General features: G+C 48.1%; 1 protein-coding gene and 1 long non-coding RNA gene across 2 annotated transcripts in view; both read left to right on the top strand.

Moving 5' to 3' along the window:
- Window positions 1–2291, top strand: part of P3H2 (prolyl 3-hydroxylase 2) — a 149604-nt gene extending 147313 nt beyond the window's left edge. The window contains exon 15 of the mRNA XM_077880076.1: window positions 1322–2291. Within this exon, the coding sequence (XP_077736202.1) occupies window positions 1322–1414 (93 nt within the window). The 3' untranslated portion in view covers window positions 1415–2291. The remainder of the gene's footprint in view (window positions 1–1321) is intronic.
- Window positions 2292–13608: 11317 nt separating this feature from the next.
- LOC144302228 (uncharacterized) lies at window positions 13609–14877 on the top strand. The gene is made up of 2 exons (XR_013369069.1): window positions 13609–13738; window positions 14686–14877. It is a non-coding gene; the product is annotated as an uncharacterized LOC144302228 (long non-coding RNA).
- Window positions 14878–18848: the final 3971 nt, after the last annotated feature.

Here is an 18848-nt window from a genome sequence, read left to right as displayed (position 1 = left end):
AATAATTTTTTTTTTAAAGAAAGAAACATGAATTCTATTCTAAATAGGGTAGGAAATCCATGTGCCCTTCTGGCTTCCCCTTCTGGGGAAGAACAACACGGTACCTCTAGTACATACAAGACAGGAAGCTACAGCTAATCTACATATTGTGGACTAGAGGAGTGATGGGGAAGGTGAAAGAACATGGAAGGTTGGAGATGCCATTTGGAGATAGACCAACTGGGCCTGCTGATGGTTTGATGTAGGGGGAGGGGAAGGCATAAGATGTAATGGAAGCATCCAGAGGACCTTTAACCTAGATGGGGGCTAGGGATTTCTTTGAGCGATTTCAGGGAACTTGAGGTAAGTCAAGAAATCACAGTATAAGGTGAGGTAAGAAGAGAAGACAGGGAGAATCAAAGAAGAGAGAAAGGTCTAAATCAGGCAACTCTTTATAAGCATACCAAGAATATTGGTTCTAGAACCTCAAGCAACAGGAACCCATGCACGGGTCATGAGCTGTGAACTGGACAGTGACATGGTCGAGACTGAAGTGCAGAGGGCCCACCAGAAGCACGTGCGAGTGGGGTGAGAAATGGGGTACAATTTGGAAACTGCACCGATTGAGCTAAGCGACGACGAAAGCCTAAATCTGTGGTTCTCCAGGGGGAGCGATTTTGCCTCCTGGGGAACATTTGGCAATGGCTAGAGATGTGTTTTGGTTGTCAAAACTTGGAGAGACATGCTACTGGGTCCCTGGAGGGGGTAGAGGCCGGAGCTTCTGCTAAACATTCTGTTAGGTGCAGGACTGCCCCCCAAAACACAGAATTATCTGGTCCAGAATGTCAGGAGCGCCGAGGTTGAGGAAGCCTGCTCTAAAGTAAGGCAACAGTAGTGGACACTGAAAATGGGTGGTTATAGGAGGTGGAAGAGACAGGACTAGGTGATTTATCAGATCCAAGGAACCATGGCTGAGCTTTGAGGGCAAATGGGGGAGCAGAGGCGGTCCTTCCTGAGAGAGAGGATTGGTGAGGAGGACCAGAATAGGTGTTGGGGGGGATGGTGGGAGGGAAGCACTGAGTTGGAGATGCCTCTGGAACCACACAGTAGAAAGGGTATGAAGGCACAAGACTTCTGGGCAAAAGAGAAAGCTTGGAAAGTAACTGCTTAGGACACGAGGCAGCCAGGAGAAGGCAGCAGTGGAGGGACGGAGATGAGCGTCCGGCCTCGGGATCTAGCGCCAGCCTGTGCACGATGGACACCTCGCGGCGTCCGGGAAGCACCTGCCGCTGGGGCTGGTGAGGACGTCATGTAACAAATGTGTCACTTACCTGTTTTGCAGGAGCGAATACAGGCCGACGAGGTGATCGCCATCCTAGATCAGGAGCAGCAGGGGAAGCACGAGCCGCCTATCAACCCCAAAGACGAGCTATGAACATGAGGGAAAGAAAAGTTCTATCAGATATTTATTTAAATTGTTAATCTTATGAGAACCTTTTTATTTTTGTACAGAGCCGTGGTATAAGTTAACAGGTTAAGCTGACTCTTCTGATCCCCCTTCTGTTCCTGAGGATGCTCGCTTTGCCCCACTCGGGCTGTCCGTCTTGGTTTCTCTTCAGGTCCACGCACACACACACACATGCACGTGCACGCACACATGCACACACACACACACACACACACGCACTCGGGCCCTGCATTTGCTGCAGATCTGAAAGCTCAAGCAGAAAGAATCAGTTGTTGGCAAAACTACACGTCTCGTGCGGCTCCAGCTATAAAGGCAGCGTGTGGTGTGGACCCAGAGGCCTTCCTGGCCCCTTGGGTGACACCGCCTCGCAGGGCTGGCGGCCGAGCTGGAGTCCGCAGCGGGGTCCGCACTGCCCCCCGGGGTGGGGAGCGCTGCAGGAGATGGGAGCCCCACCTCTACAGGGCCCTGGCGTGGGGACTGGCTCTGGTGCCCTCACCTGAGAACACACCTCACCTACATGGGAAGCTCTGATTCATCGTCCACAGTGCTCCGGACAGGACTGCCCTGAGCCTTGGGTCTTTGAAAAGAATGGGTCAGGGGGTGGAAGGAGAGTGACCCTTCACCCCTGTGCCTTGGGAAGAACATCCCCAGCCCCGCCTGGAGCAGGGCACCAGCGCCGCAAGCCCGAGTGTGGGGCCCCGTGGGGTGAAATGTATGAAAAATGGATTTCTGACTGATTCCAGCCTTCCACTGCGTGTGTTTTGGGGTCTCCTCATCTCGCTGCTATCCAGTTCACAGATTCGTGCTTGTGTCTGATTGTTTAATACAGGGAGCCTTACTCTAACATCTAGCATTTATGGTTTCTTCTCCCGAATGTTTGGTGTGGCTTCAGGTAATGGGTGTGTGGTGGTGGCGGCGGGGGGTGCAGCCCAGGGACAACACTGGGCCATGACTAGTCTGCTGGCAGGGGCTTCAGGACCACAAGGAAAGTGGAAGCAGTGCTGTTGAAGGAACAGAAATGGTTTGCAGAGGTGTCGGTCCAGAGGACGTCTGGCCCTTGGCCGGAATTCTGCGGAAACCCTGCAAAGACACTGTTTGCAGTGGGGCTGGGGTGGTTCTAGCCCAGGGAAGCCGGTGCCACGAGCCAGTGGGAGATCACCTGCCTTGGTCATGGGCACGGGTAGGGATAGTCATTCCTAAGAAAACCATCAGATCACAACATTTTCTGAAAAATCTCATTTATTTTTTTCCATTAATGATCTTGGTTAATGGTAAGCTCATTCATCCTTTGAGACTGGAAAACTGAGTCATCGTGACTTATGTGCCATCTCTTCTCCACCCAGCCTTCAGCTGGAAGAGTGGAAGGAGCATCAGATTTATAATCCCAGCTGGATCGACGATGCCCTGCTGTGTGACCTGCAGCCACCGTCTTTCCCTTTCTGGGCTTCGGCTTCCTTTTTCTGAAAACGATGTCATTGGTTATGATTGTTTCCAAAAGGCCCTCCCGCCTCTTGCTCTAAATACAAAACCAAGCAAATAAAAGACAAAAACCAAGCTGACTTTAGAAAGGTTCACAGAGGTAACCAAAGTTACTTCTACAAACATTGGGAGCATTTGTGAATGGGTTCATTAATGTGTATCTGTGATTTGAAAACTCTAAACCCAATTTTTGGGCTAAAGCTTCCTGAGCTTTGAAAAGGTAGGTTTCTGTTTGTTTGCCTTCTCACCGAGAGGTGTTTGCTGGCACTCCGATGTGCTGGTAGGGGAAGCTGGGCAAGATCTAATTTCTGTTTTCTGGCAACAGGGCGTCAACAAAGAAAGCCGTCTTTGGTGCCTTGTGGTTCCCGCTTCCTGGGTGCTGTGCGAGCTCCAGGAGAGGCAGGGACTCCCGCACACAGGTCGAGTTTCCGCCCCACAGAAAGTGGGGGACAGCCTCCATCCATGGTGTGTGGATTCACATCTTATGCCATTTGCTGACTGCACAGGGTAGTGATTCCTGTTTTTCAGGTTGCCCGTGTTGTTTTACACCTGGAACATTGTGTATCCACTAAAGCATTTATTTATTTATTTTTTAATCTGCTCCACATCAAACCATACATAATGTTTATTCCGATAGTTAGGGAGTGTCATCCGATGACTTGAAGCAAATCTGAGCCAGGGCGGCCGAGTCGCGTTCTGTGAGAATGCCTGGCCAGGGGCCTGTGGGTGCTGGATCCTGGCGCAGGGCGGCGTCCGGGAAGGGGTGCCTGTTTCGATGTGGCCAGAGAAGGTGTTTGCTCCCGATCTATGGGCCTGGAGGGCTGTGTCTGTGCGACCGGGTGGCTTTCTCTGATCACTCAGCAGTGCCGTATGTGCTGCAGACGGCCCAGGCTGAAAGGCCCACTTTTTCTGACCTCACGTCCAGGCCTCTTCAGCTCCACCACCTGGGGAACGACCACTTACCTGGTGACCATCCCTCCCTTGGATGAAAAGCCTGCACTTTTACAAAGCTTTTGTTTCACCCTCTCCTGGCACTGGATGCTGAGGACACGGAGCCTGCTCGCACACCAGTCCTCCTGGAGGTGTCACAGACCCCGATGCCCACTTTCCAGATGAGGGAACGGACAGCAGTGAAGGGAAATTGGAGCCTGCGATCACTCAGCTTGGAATGTCTGTGTCCCAGGAGCAGGGTAGGGGGCGGGTAGAAACAGGTACAAGGGTGATTTGCTCCCTAGGCCATGCTTCCAGGCATATTAAATTTAAAGTAATACATTAACATGAAGAGAAAAGTCAGATTTTTATAAAATTTGAACGTTTGCTCCTCTGTTCCTTTCTTGCTGAGTGATATGTGAAGGCGTAGTTCCCCTTCTCTCCTCAGAGATGTAGCGAATGCAGGTTGTGTAGTTCAGTTAGATCAGCCCCACTTTGGGTGCCTGGGTGGCTCCGTGGTTGAGCAGCCGCCTTTGGCCCAGGTCCTGATCCTGGGGTCCTGGGATCAAGTCCCACATCGAGCTCTCTGTGAGGAGCCTGCTTCTCCCTCTGCCTGTGTCTCTGCCTCCCTCTGTGTGTCTCTCATGAATAAATACATAAAATCTTAAAAAAAAGAAAAGATGAACCCCATTTTCAGAAAAATAACTGTGTCCCAGGCACTGCCTTCATGGAGCTCACAAAAGGAAAGAGAGTTTTAGTCAGGTGTTCCTTTTTCCTCTTTCTTCAACCCAGAGAGAATCATGAACATAAATTTCTTCTTGAGGAGACACTGCCATGGGACAGAGTGATATTCTTGGGTGTGCAAGGTACTTTCTTTAGAGCCCTGGATATAGATTGTTTGACAAGAAATCTTAGTTTTAATGCAGCCTTCATCATTACTGTGCACATAGCGTGTTTTGGCACTTATTCAGCTGAGGAGAAGCCATGGAATGAGTCACTACCATTTAATAATATAGACCTGTGAATTTTAATTGAAGTACAAATGCTGAATTATTTCACCTAAGACAGCCACAGGCAACAACTCCCTCACTGACGTCAAGGGTGGAGGTAATGGGGGCCACCTCACCGATTCCTTATGCCAAATAATGAAACATTCTGAGGTGACTGGCAGTGCTATGGCTGAGAAGTGGGGAAAAGTTGAACTGTTCCCACATCCAGAACTCCTCAGGGAGACAGGAGCCATTTGGCAAAAACTCCAAACCACAAGTTAGATTCGGGCCCCTGGTTGCGATCCCTCTCTTCCTCCTGCCAAGAAGCCTACGATGTGAAATGACCCCCCACCTAGTGCCACAGCCCACCCGCAGATCCCCTGCTCTTCAGATAATCTGATGTTTCTACCATGAGACATAGGCTGTTTTTTTTTTTTTTTTTTTTTTTTTTTTTTTTTTTTTTTTTTTGGTGTGGGGGGACCTGGTTGATTTCTTCAGACATACTGAGACCTGTAACATCAACCACCCTTGGAGCTCACTGCAGGGTTGGAGCTGCAGACTCATGCTGTCAGACCTTCCCCTTCACCTCTGGTCCCTGGAAAATCACCGTGTTCTCTGTACCCCTTGCTGACCTCTGAAGCCAAACAACATCAAGTCCCAATGCTTGCTCTGCGTTGGATGGCATCAACCACATAAAAAATTGGCGTGGTGAATCACCTCTGCCTTCAAAAATCTTACTAAGGGCTCACAAGAAAAATAACCAAACGAGATGTTCTTGCCCTCTATTTTCCTGCCACGCATTGCTAGGAGGAGAAGCTGAATGCTCCTTTCATTCAATATACAACACACCTTTTCTAGCCACTTGATTGGGTGTCCCTGAGAGGAGGGGGATCAAGAGGTGACAAAAGCAGAGTTTGAGAGTTTGAGAGCCTTTCCACTTTATGGGTCATTCTCATCAGTCATCTGTTCTGGAAAGGCCACCCACCTGCTTTCTTCATTCCAGTCTCCCATTTCAACAGTGAACTGGGTGTTCTCCATCTATCTGGGAACTCTTGCCCTTGGCCCCTCTCATCAGACTTAGAGGACTTCCCTCTTGATGGCAGTGTGATGGCATAGGCTTCGGAAACCCTACCCAGCTCCAAGTTAAACCCTCTCTTCTTCCAAGTTGACGTTTCTACCTCCGAATTACTACCTGATGGTAGGCGGGGGTAGAAATGAGAACCAGGGAAGAGGTATTACCTGCTATGTCTCATCTTTTTCCACTTGTAAATCATCCATCCCATTGTTCAAAGGGTTGTAATCATGGTTGGCATTTATAAAGCTTTTTTTATGGTCTCGAAGCACTTGGCAATCCTATGTAACTACACAATTATCTTGAGAGACACATCAGTGCAATCTTCCTTTTGTAAGCAGGGAAAATGAGCACTCGCAGCAGAGGGTTCTGGTAGAGCTCTGGTCACTCATGAATTCATTAATCAGTTTTTGAGTGGCTACTCCACAGTGGGTTTAAGGAGGTATTCAAAAATTACTAAGGTTTCATCCCTTCCTTTGAAGAATTCAAAGTAAAGTAGGAAAAAAGATAGATGTGAACTAATGAAACAATTAAAAAAAAAAAAAAAAGCCGTGTGAAGGGAGAGGGAAGGGAGTGGTTGCAAAGAGAGAAAGCTTCACAAGAAAAGGTTAAGCTGGGTCTTGAGTGCTAGCTCTGCTCCCCAAGCAGAAAGGAGCATGTGACATCTCATTTGACCACAGTGTCCTCCACTGAAAAAGTACCGGATTTGAGGGGCACCTGGATGGCTCAGTGGTTGAGCATCTGCGTTTGTGATTCGGGTTGTGATCTGGGGGTCCCGGATCGAGTCCCACATCGGGCTCCCTGCATGGAGCCTGCTTCTCCCTCTGCCTGTGTCTCTGCCTCTCTCTGTCTCTCATGAATAAATAAAATCTTAAAGAAAAAAAAAGTATGAGATTTAACCTGGATGGTTTCTTGGGTTCTGAAACATTAAGCAGTCAGAAAGAGAATTCATATAAAGGTTGTTCTGGAGGGGGGCAGAAGGGGATCTTAACTGTGGATCTGCCTGGGAAAGCACTTTAATGAATGCTGTGAAAATCCAAATAAATACCAGTTTAAAAGGAAGTTTTATTTCCTTGTGAGGAGGTATATTTAAGTGGGGGGGGGGGGGGGCGGGGAAGCCACCAAGGACTTGGCTTCTTACTAAAAAGCAGAGGAGCGGCAATCGTCAGGGGAAACAGAACTGAACCAGGTCCTTCAGTGAGCTCTTCCGGTGACCTTGCGCTCTGCCCACAAGTCCAAGAAACTTCTTATCTCACATGCCCTGGAGTCAGTCCACCCTCTCAAATTCTTAACCTTTCCTCTCAGAAATGGGAATAATGAGCATATCCCAGCCCACCTGAGGATAGTCAGGTGCATTGTCGAAAAAGCCTAAAGCGTTTGGCAAAATTAGTCAAGTTTTTAGCAAAACCAGAAAGCTATGCTGTCCTCGAGTGAGGACATCTTTTCCAGTGTCAAAAAACAGGGAACAGGGTCTCAGAGGCTTTGGGAATCCTTGGAAGCAGACCATCTCCAACAGGAGTTAATGGGGCCCGTTTGCCTCATTTCAAACCACAGGGCTGAATAGGATGTCACGCAGTAAGTGTGCAATCACACTTACTCTGCTTGTTCTCTGTACCTGTCTTTGGTTTGTTCAACTTTTTAAATGCCTTTGAAGGTCTTAGGCAATTACACTGCTTAGATTTAGAATAAATTATAGAGCCCTGAGGCTTAGAAGCCAATTTCAAGGCTTCTGGTCACCAGAGTAATATCCTGGGCTCTCCTGATATTCCACTGTTCAGCAACGTTGACTGGACGGACAGCAGTATTTCTATTCGATTTGAAGTTCAGAGTTTCAAGACCTGTTATTCTCACAAGCTCATAGATAGGAATTAGAACTACACTTCTCTGAAGTTGATATTGGTAAGTAAATCAGACCTGTTTAGTTTTCTTTCCCCTCAGCACCCCAAATACAGCTATAACAAAGTTTTGTTTTGTTTTGCTTTTAGCAAATTGGGTCCTGAATAGTCACAAATTGACATTTGTTCTGCTTTTAGATAGTACAAGTGAAGGACAGGCATGAAGGCATGGTTGGCCCTCCCTTGACTTGGCAGTCTCAAGATTCCCGGAAGAATTTCCACTTTCCTTCATTGTTTATACCAATCGTGGTCACCGAGTGTTTTACAACCTTCCAGTAGGCAAGGTCGTGATTCACGTACAGGGAAAAAGAAGCCCACGGTAGATGAATGCTTTGCCTCAAGTCAAAGTCACAGCAGATGCCAGTTTTCCGAGTGAAAACTAAGTGGCTGGAGTCTCTAAGGACATTTTGCAGTTCTGACCCTTCTTTCATGAGTAGCTAGGAGGCGGGAGGTATTCATATGGGCTTATCTGACCCCAGGACTCCCCACTCCTCACACCCCAGTGGAAATCTAGAAGGAGGCTACTGGCTTCAGCAAGATGGTTGCTACCACTCCTCTGAGTGTGCCAGGTGTGATTACAGCTCTGTTCAAACACGCTCTGGTTTCCTCCCAGGGAGCACTTTGAGCCTCTTCTGAACTTTCAGGCCCCAGGGCTGAGCACAGGGTACAGATTTTTCTTCCAGACATTTGGCATTTGTGTAATGATTTTTGTCTCTAAGGGTAATAAAAGTACATCAGATGTTGCTCCCTGTACCATGAACTTTGCTTTGAAGCACCAGTGAGCCGCTTCAAAGGCTCGGCACCATGTGGAGATTCTGTTTCTGGGGACTTAGCTCTGCCGAAGTGTGCCCATCAACCTGGGACACATTGCCTACCACAGCACTCACAGCTCAAGACCAGTTGTCAAATATGTCAAAAGTGACAAATTGGCATACTGAAAGCTTCAAACCACATAGCCGTCAGAATCAGCATAGGATATACATCATGCTTTGAGCTCCACGGGGGGGAAAAATGCCTGATTTACATGCAGAATGGTTTACAAATGAACTAAAAAGAGATCCGAGTGGCCTTCAGAGCTCAGCATAGAGTGCTTTTGGTCATTGCTTACCTGAAGTCTACAGTGAACCGTCCAGAGCTGTTTAGACTGGAAAGATGAAGCCAGTGGTGGAAGCTCAGGGGAGAATCACAGACACAATAAAATTCTCTATTTATAACTCAACAAATAAAGGCCACTGCAAGCAACAGACCTCAAGTTAGAAGGGGTCTGGAGAATATCTGGCCTTACACCCCTTATATATTTTGGAGTCGAGGAAACTGAGGCCCAGAGAAGAAATTTATTTATCCAACTTTCTACAAAAGTTACTGGTATCATTCAGACTTAAACTCAGGTCACCTGACTCCTGGGCCAGAGCACCATCACGGAGTCAGGGTACAACAGCAAGGAAAAGTGCAGGCTTTGTGCCATGCAGACTTGAAATATTTGCAGTCTTTTACCAGCTCTCTGATTATGGACATATTTCTTATCCCCTCATAATCGGTATCTCTGTCCGTAAAAGAGCAAGTGATACTTTTCTGTTGAGTTATTAAATTTAATTGAGACAATAGATAGAAAATGTCAGACACCTAGCAGGCAATCATTAAAAGACAATTGCTATTTTTACTACATGAGAACATATTTTAAAAAAAGAAAAATGAACAGGACTGTGATTTCTTCAGTAATGCTTTTTCAGCTCTCATGACTTTTTTAAATGCATTCTCCTAGGAAGCATCTTGAAATCTTCAAAGTTAATTTTCATACAGTTAGATTTAAAAATAATCTCTGCCCATAAATAACATACTTCTTTATGGGGCAGGGGAGCGGAAGAGAAACTCACTATACAAAGTTGAAAAGGTTTTTTAATTTCAAATTGGTTCCCAATCACCAGTCTAGGAGGAGATCTTGGCTTTCCTGCAGCCACCTCACCGGGCCCTTCTGATTTCCTAGCCTCCCAGCACTGGGTCATTTCAGTGGCTTTTCCAAGTCCTCACTGTGCCAGCACTTTGGAAGGCACTTTTTTTTTTTTTTTTTTTTTTTTAATATTTAAGCATTCTCTCTCTTTTCAATGATATAGAAAACATAGAATCAAAGCTTAGCAGCAGATGGCACTATCAGCATACTTTGCACTAAGGGGTAAGAAAAAAAGAGATGTCTTCATTCATTCATTCATCGTTCGTTCATTCATTCATTCATTCACTCATTTTGACAAATCTCAATTTCATATCGAATGTGTGTTCAACATTGAGAGAGTTGCTCAACACACAGAAGAGGTGGCATATAAAGTCCAGGTGGGAAGAGGCACGATATGAGGGGATCCGCAGGGGACCTGTGTAAACACAGAGGATGTGTGTTCCGGGGGTTTTTGAGGAGAGCAGGATCAGGCCAGGCGTAAGCAGCCAAGGAAGGATTTTTGAAGGAATTGGTCGAAAGCTTTTCCCTTAAAAGATACGTGGAATATGAGATGGCGAAAATGAAAAGCAGAAACATGAAATGAACCGTAACAGCAAAGAGTCATCCTCTGTCTGGCCATGAGCACCGTACTGCTGTGGCCCCCCTCCAACAGGCCTGCCCTCAATGCTCCCAGGGTCCCTCATGGCTCACGTGGGTGGCTGCTCTCAGGACCATGAGATCATTTGGCCCCTCCTGCTCTCCTGTCACTTCAGCTTTACCCCCATTATGATCCTAATTTGATTAATAAAAAGATTGAGGGTCTCAGTGGGAGAGTGACTTACTTAAGGTCACGCAGGCAATCTCTGGCAGTGCTGGGACCCCAAAACTAGATCCCATCCCAGCTCATGCAGCAGGAAACCACGGCCCTTGTGACACAGACTGTCGGGATGCAGAGAGCTTGGGATGCAGAGTAATAGGGTCAGTTTCAGCTTTCAGGCTGGCTTCGGGTTCCCCGGGGCCCGACCAAGAGCTCGACTAGACTGTGGCATTGGGGTGATCCTGTAAACCTCAGGGAGGATGCTGAGGTTTGGGGGAGCTAGAGATGGGTGTTAGATGCTGCAGCTGCCTACGAGGGACTGGAAGAAAGGGGGCAGGAAACGGGGAGACCAATGAAGAAAATGTTACAAAACTCAAGGCCGGGGTGGGGAGCAAACGGAGTGCTCTGCTCCTGTTGGGAGGAGGTTTTAGGATTGTCATTAATTGTCATTAATGTCTGGCATGTAGAAATGAAACAGAGCAGACTGACTTTTAAAATGACTGGCTTTAAATTCCCTACAGACAGGTCGGGCAGTGGCTCGGGCAGTGGCTCGGGAAGTGAAGTGTCTGCCTTTGGCTCAGGTCAGGATCCCGGGACCCAGAGATCTAAGCCTGCATCAGTGGGGAGTCTGCTTCTCCCCCTGTGCCTCCTCCTCCACTCGGCTGCTCTCTCTTTCTCAAATAGATAAAGTCTTTAAATAAATAAATTCCAAGTAGACAACACGTCCCCTTATTTCCTGCACCCGGAGAGGTCTAATCTCACTACCTTCCACCACACCCACACCCACTATCCTCCACGACACACACACACACCCCTTAGTCCATTGCTGCCAAGACCCAACATGAGGACAACCTGAATCAGGCTGGCAGGCTTCAGACTAAGGAGAGACATGCCGAAAAAAAGGAATAAGGACTTGGTGGCTGACAGAGTCACCAGGGAAAGATTAAAATCACGAGCTGGAGATTTTGAGCCTAGGAAAAGGATGTCATTGATGCAAATAGAGAAATGGGGCGGTGGCGGGGTGGGGGGGATTAACTGGTTCCATAGAGAACATGACCTGATTGGCCATGAGGACTCCTGTAGCTACTGAACACTCAGTTGGAACATCAACTTATTTGCTACTCGGTTGATTGATTTCTTGCTTTTCACTTTTGATTAAAAACTTATAAATGATGGGTTTTTTTTTTTTTAGATATATATAGCTCTTTTATAAGTAAGAAAATGAAAGAACTACCAAGTTATTAGTGTTACCACTCCTTTGCTTAAAACCCTTCCACTGACATCAAAACAAATTCTATGGCTCTTCTATTGTTAGGGCTTACAGAGCCAGGCACATGAGGGCCCCTGTCTACAGCCTCTCCCCCTGATTATCACCCTAAGCACTGGCCTCTCTTTCCCCACAGATCTTTACCATCTGTTCTCTCCACCCCGGGCACTCTCAGCTCTCAGGCTCCCACCTCCCCAGGCTTCACCAGGAAAATCTCACGGAGGCAGGCAGCGTGGCCAACTCTCCCAGTTCCTGGGGCAGGTAGAGGGACTGGAGACAGTTGGTCACCCTACACCGCATGTCCTCTCTGTCTCGGATGCTTCTTCCTCCAGGAAGCCTCCTCTAACCTGCTATAGCCCTAAGCCAAGTTCAGTCTCCCTGCCGAGTAGTCGGGCTCCAGCCTTTGTTTCCTTCCAGGACCCTTCTCAATTTCCCCATTACTGAGTTCAAGCCCATCTTCCCTGCTCCCCACAGTAGCGGTCTTAGCACCACCTCCTCTCTCCCCACCCCGGTCCATGCAACCTTAGTCTCTCTGCTGAATGAATGCAGCAGCCTCCTGACTTCCCTCCCCACTTTCACTGTTGCCCCCTGGTCAGTGTACTTAACACAAAAGCTGGTCATGCATTCAAAACATAAACAGGGTCATGTCACTCGTCGGCTCAAAATCTTTCACTGGTTTTCCATCCCACTGGCTGAGCCACTACAATGGCCCCCGGGACTGAGCCAGTTATCGCCCTGCCCTCACCTCCTTTAAATTCCTTCCTCAGTTCCAGTGGCACTGGCCTCCTTACTGCTCCCAGAACCTGCCCAGCGTGTTCTGGCCTCAGGGCCTTTGCATGTAGTGTTTTGTACATGCTACTGTTTTGTACGCACTGCTGTTTATGCCTGTACCTCCCCTCGGGTGTTTGCACGGCTCATCCCTCCTCTCCAGCAATCAGGATCAAAGCTCCCCTTTCTTCAGGAGGTCTTCTGTGACCTCTCATTATGCTTGGACTCCTGAAGCTGACATTCCCTTAGTTTTTCACAGCACTTACCACCTCTTTACAACTCACCTAAATTATTTTGCCTGTCTCCCTCCACTCCGAATGTAGTTTCTAGGGCAGGAATTTTATTCATTACTGCATCTCCAGACTTTAAAATCGTGCAGGGCACAGAGCAGAACTCAAGAAATATTTATGGAAAGCAGATGTACATGATTCAGTGGAGGGGCGAATGAACACAGTGGAGCGGGCTCCTGACTGAGCACAGAGTTTTAGGTTAGCCACTCTGGCTTTGGGTACTTTCTCCTTCTAGCTTTTATTTTCTCCAACTGTGGAGTGAAGGCTCTGGCCTCGGTGTTCCTTAGGGAGGCTGCAGGGAGTGGTGTTCTCCAAGTCCACCAGTCAATACTGGGGAGGAAGCAGAATCCAAAGTTGTGATTAAACTGGGCTTGAAAGCCAGAAAACATCGACAGGCAAAGAGAAGCATTGTGCAAGTTACAACTGAAAAAAAAAAAAAAATACATACAAGAGACATGAGGATCCCATACGTGAGGAGGTGCAAAGAGGGCCAACGACTGAGCCGGGCTGACACAGACAATTCATCACAGGGCTAGCATTGAACCTCAGCCCAGGGATAAATTGTCCTAGCAGCCTGGAAAATGCCACCAAGGGCGGGCCAATCCCCATCAGATTACAGAGCCCTGCACTGATACAATTTGTGATTAGAACAGTGCTTGCAAATCTTTCCTCACACCCACCAAATGGCCCCCAGAGTGGGTGGATTCTCAAATTAGTCATATGAGAACGGAGGGTTTAACAGAAGGGAGATTCTAGGAGGTTCTAGGCTCTTCCATTTGGAAATGCATCAGCCCTTCAGAAATGGGAAAACAGCTCAAGATGCGCACATTTTTCTGCCGACTGCCCTGCTGTCTCAGGTGGGGGAAGCAAGTCAGCCACCAGTGTAGACACGGCGCTTGGAAAGAGGCAGAAGGGGCTGGGTTAGTCCATGTAAAGGAGACATTTAAGGTGCTACAGCCACCACACCCTGGAAGGGGGGCGGGGGGGAGGACCGGTTATTCAGCTTCTCCTGCACAGCTCCTGTGTGGATACAAACCCGAGCCCAGGAAGGTCAGCCAGGTATCCTGCAGTAACCGAATCCGTGGTGTTGCGGTGCTTATCAGCACCATCGGCCTCTGCAGTTGTGGTTGAATAAGATTTTGCTGTTGTCATCTTGTTTGGTAACAGCAATAGCAAGTGTTGCAAGGGTAATTGTTACTTTGGAAGTGCCCTCTTGGCAGGTCCTGGTGGTGTACCTCTATGTGTGTGTGTGCGTGTGTGTCTGTGTGTTTGCCATCCTTCCGAGTCTTCCCAGAGCAGCTCTGGGAACTTGGATTCCACCTCAAGGAAGTAAGTAAGCATGGATTGGATTTAGATCCACCTCATCGATAGCAAACCCCTAGTGCGTGCCAGACCTTGTGCTGAGTGCTGTTGTGCTCTCAGACCTTTTAGGTTGAGTACCATAGGTTCCATTTTATAGGTAAGGAAATTGACGCTCAAAGACGTTAAATCATCTAGTCAAAACCATAGTGAGAGCCACTTGCCAAGCCAGCATTTACGCATTTTCAGATGAGTTCCCTAGACATGGAAATTTTTTTTAAAAATAAAATCTTAAGAAGAATACCACTGTATAAAACAGGAAAAATCAGGCTGCTTGGGTAGAAGCAGGAGTCTGGACTTTGTAGCCCTGTCCACACACACCCCCCCTCATCTGCCTCTGTGATCTCCCTAGAACATTCCAAATAGCCCGATGGGTGGACTCCAGGTTGCCCCCAGCTTGAAGTATTATGAATCTGTGATTCTGAGAAGTTCCTGCTTCTATCAGTTGCAGGCTGTCAACACCTTCCCCTGGATGCGTTCTGGAATCAGCAAGATTGCAGAGAGGAGATCCTGAATTCCTTCATAAGTTTATATGTTTATGTAAGTTTAAAAAATCTTAGAATGTGAAAGGTGGAAAAGACCTGAGAAATCAACAAGTCTAAAAACCCCACACACCTAATAAAATGATAATAATGTTTATTTTTATTGACTAATAGAAGTCCAGAGAGAAGAAATGATTTACACAGGGAAGTCAGCTGTTCAATTATCCTCTTCTCTTTTAGAGAGGGGATGTTTGCAAATATACCAACTAGTGTCCTTTACCCCCTCAGATTAAATAAAGTGCTGGGTCAGGATCTGAGGAAGGCCCCTCAGCTGGCTTCACCCCATCAGCTGGATTATGGGGCCGTCCCAGGTGTTCTAGAAAAGGGATTGAAGTGCTGAGGGTGGCAGGCCTTGGGCTGGTCCAGGGGCTGGGCCGGGGGAAATGGCTATTTATGAACAGCCCAGAACCGGTTAGTAACCAGTCAATCCACCGTGGTGCATCAGAGTGGAGTAGCAGTCCTCAGCTTTAAGCATAAGTTAAGCAGAATACCCAAACTTGCAGGATTTCCTTGTAATTGCTGCATCTTTCTTAAGGTCACTGGGGCTTCATCCCAGTGCTAATGCTGCTTCCTTTCCAGGAGATGAAAGAAGAGGTAGAGGAACTGAACTTTTGCCAGCCGAGTGTCCCGTCAGCAAATTCCACCCAGATCCCCACAGGTGCAGATAGGTGAGGGCCATCACCAGGCAGATAGTGCTGTTCTCTGGTAATCGGGTTGACATCATCTGACAGCCTTAGAGATTTGAATCCCTTCCATGACTCTTGCCACCTCCCACCTGGTGGGGAAAACCTCAGGCTGGAAGCTGGGTGATAAGCAAAAGCAAATGCAAGGGAACTACAACATCACACTTCTCAAGGGAGAGTCCTTCTCTTAGGTTCTGGCCCAGATCCCTCAGGGGAAAAGAGGACCAGGGCCCCAGTTGCCTACAAGTGGGTGCAGAGAGGGAGTCAGGGTGGTCATGGAAATACATGCTCATGGGATTAGAAGGCGTGCGTCTTTATAGTCAGTTAGTCCACCCGCAGCCAAGGCTTGAATCTTCAAAATGAACCATCTCTGACCCCAACCAGACTGAAAGAGGCTGTTTCCAAATGAGCCTTGGGCCCCCTCACTTCCAGATCTTTCCACTTATAGTTTCCTCAGCCTACAGTTCCTTTCCTCTTCCTCTGCTGCTTCTTGGGCCCGTCTCCTTCTTGTCTTCCAAATCTTATTTCAGAAAATATTTAGGTAAAGGGCTACAGTAGATGTCCTGAGAAATGTTCCTACAGCTGCTGGGACTTCACCTATGCAGCATTTACTATGCGGCTTTCATCCCTGTCCCCCTCCCTGGACTGTGAGCTGTATTAGGGCAGGGACAGGCTGTATCATGCTGATCCAGCAGGGCCTCCACCAGGACCTGACAACAGAAGCACTAAAAAATGGAATGAATGAATGGATGAATGAATGAATTGCTACCTCTTGAGCCCTGATCTGGTATTTGTCTTCATAATCTCATTGCACCAGGCTTATGAAGAAGAAGAGACTTCTTAGGTTTATAAGAAGTAATGTTTTAATCCCCACTTTATGGATGAGGAAAAAAGCCTCTCAAAGAAAGGGGAAAAGAAACCACCCAGGCTATACATTTCGGACACACACGGGTTATTCATTGTGCCAAGTACTCTCAAAACTTTTATCCTCTTTATCCTCGTGGCTGACCTGTGAAAAGTTACTCTTATTATGATAAAATTTATCTTATTTATTTATTTATTTATTTATTTATTTATTATTTTAAAATTTATGTTGTAAATGTACATACCCCTTTTCTGTGTACAGTTCTGTGGGTTTTGGCAAATGTGTCAGGTCGTGCAGCTTCCACTGCCATTGCAACACAGAGGGATCCACCGCCCTCCACGGGCTGCCCCATGGAGTCATGCATGCCCCGCTCCCCACCAGCGCCCTGCCAAGCACGGGGTGTTCTCCATCACTATAGTTTGCATAAGCACATTTTTTTTTTAGACAAATACAAAGCCAAAGCTCAGAGAATTTAAGTAACTCGCTCAAGGTAAACGGCTAGTGGGCCATCAGATTTTGCCTTTGAGCCCAGACATCAGATTCCCTGTGATGGTAGAAAGTGAGTGTGAAGCCAAGGAAAACAGATGTTCGGTTCCCTGGCCCACCTCCCACCTCCACCTTGTCCTGGTCCGGCTTCCACGGAGGCAGGGCACACACAGCCTCATTACCCAAGACAGGATCTGATAAAGCCCCACCTCTGATCATCCACTAGGTGCTCAGGGAAGGTTGTGTTCCTACCCGGTGGAATGACCTGAAAACCATTAGGCTGGGCAGGCTGTGCTGTCAGAGACTGGTCTGTCTCCAACTCCCTGCTTATCTCCAACACAAGAGGGCTTGGAGAGCAGGTCCCTGCTGAACATTTACCTCTCAAACCACCAGCTTCCCCACCAGGGCCCCGGGCCGGGGGGCATTCGCCAGACAGGGGCACGATGGCAGGTGCACCCAGCTTGCACAAGGTGGGTGCTGCCGCTAATTGGGTTGATGTAATCAACTGTTGTGGTTGTGCCTCCCACCCGCCCCAGAGGCCCGCCACGCTTTCAGCTGGAGCCAGCACACATGCACACACACACACACACACACACGCACACGCACACGCACACGCACACAGGCACACAGGCACACGCACAGGCACATGCACGCCTCTTGCTGCAGCTCTGAAAGCAAACAGGTTGAGAGGCAGCTTCAAAAGTGGCGAGCTGGAGCTGGACTGAGGCTGGGACAGGGCCATTCCCCTGGGGGTGGCGGCTTCGCGGGACAGGAGGGATCGAGAAATCATTTCATCTTCATCCTGCTTTTAATCAGGGTGGCAGGATATTGGTGCCACTTTTGTCTAAAGATAATCTCTTTTCTAAATAATAATAAAACAAGTACTTGTTTTGGGCTGAAGGAAGATAAGTGAGCTCTGATCTGCCCTGACACATACAGGAAATAGCTGCAGGCCTCCTGCCTCCCCCCACCCACTCTGGAGCCCCCGCTCCTGCAGGCCTGCCAGTCTGACACCCCCCTCCCAGGACTCCTCAGGAAGTAATTGGCCACTGATGAGGGCACACGCTCTCCTTCAGGCCGTGCGGCACCTTGCCAGCCACCACCCCATGAAGCTGGATCCGTTCCTGAGGGCTTGGCAGGCCCGTAGCCCCGACACTTTAGATGCAGAAATCTCCAGGGACCCCAGGTTTTGCACCCCACACTCTCTGCTAAGGGGCTGCAGCAGTGACAACGGACCAGATGCAAGGCCCTCCCACAAAACCAGAACAGCAAGTAATGAAAGAAAGTTCACAGGCTGTAATAACCCCATTTTCAGGCCCAGTTTCCTAAATGAGCTCGGTGATCTCAGAAGAGTTGCTGCTCATCTTCTATACGAACATCATCTTTCCCATCTGGGCAACTGAATATGTAAGACTGGTCTTACGGGGTTGCAGAGAGGCTAGTGCATGGCAGGTGGCACACAGAACACACGGGATGGTAGTAATTATGATCACTCACCCCCATCATCGTCATCACCGTTCCTCCACAGAGTTCAGTTTAAATAACAGTGTTTGGGTTTTTTTGTAGATTTAGACCTGACGTGTTCTCTGCCACTTGCTGCCAATCCACAATATGATACAATATGAAGAATGCCCCAGCCAACGCCCCATCTTTATCCCTGGATGGAACTTCTGCCCTGGGAGCCTGTTGTTTTCCCCCTTAAAATCGGTTATGCACCAAGCAATAGGTAAAAAGGTTTTGTCTTTCCCTGAGCCCAGAGCCCAGGACTAAGCCAATGCCCTGGATCTTTTCTCCCAAATCCTACCTTGGTTCCTCTGCCCTGGGTAGAATGAAAGATCCTTTCTAAACCCGAGGAAACTTCTAACCATAATAGAGTGCATGGAATAAAGAAGGAGGAGGAGGAGGAGGAAGAGGAGGGAGGAGAAGAAATCTCAAGAGATCACAGACCAGCAATGAAAAGATGAGAACCCAGAATCCTTTCCTTTTCCTGCCTCAGCCACTGGGGGTGCACATGCTGAGGTGGGTGCCGTTC

The sequence above is a fragment of the Canis aureus genome, chromosome 31, assembly GCF_053574225.1.
Source record: "Canis aureus isolate CA01 chromosome 31, VMU_Caureus_v.1.0, whole genome shotgun sequence".
In the NCBI taxonomy this organism is placed as follows: domain Eukaryota; kingdom Metazoa; phylum Chordata; class Mammalia; order Carnivora; family Canidae; genus Canis; species Canis aureus.
The sequence above is the reverse complement of the archived record's forward strand: the minus strand, read 5'-3'. Positions and strand labels throughout refer to the sequence as shown.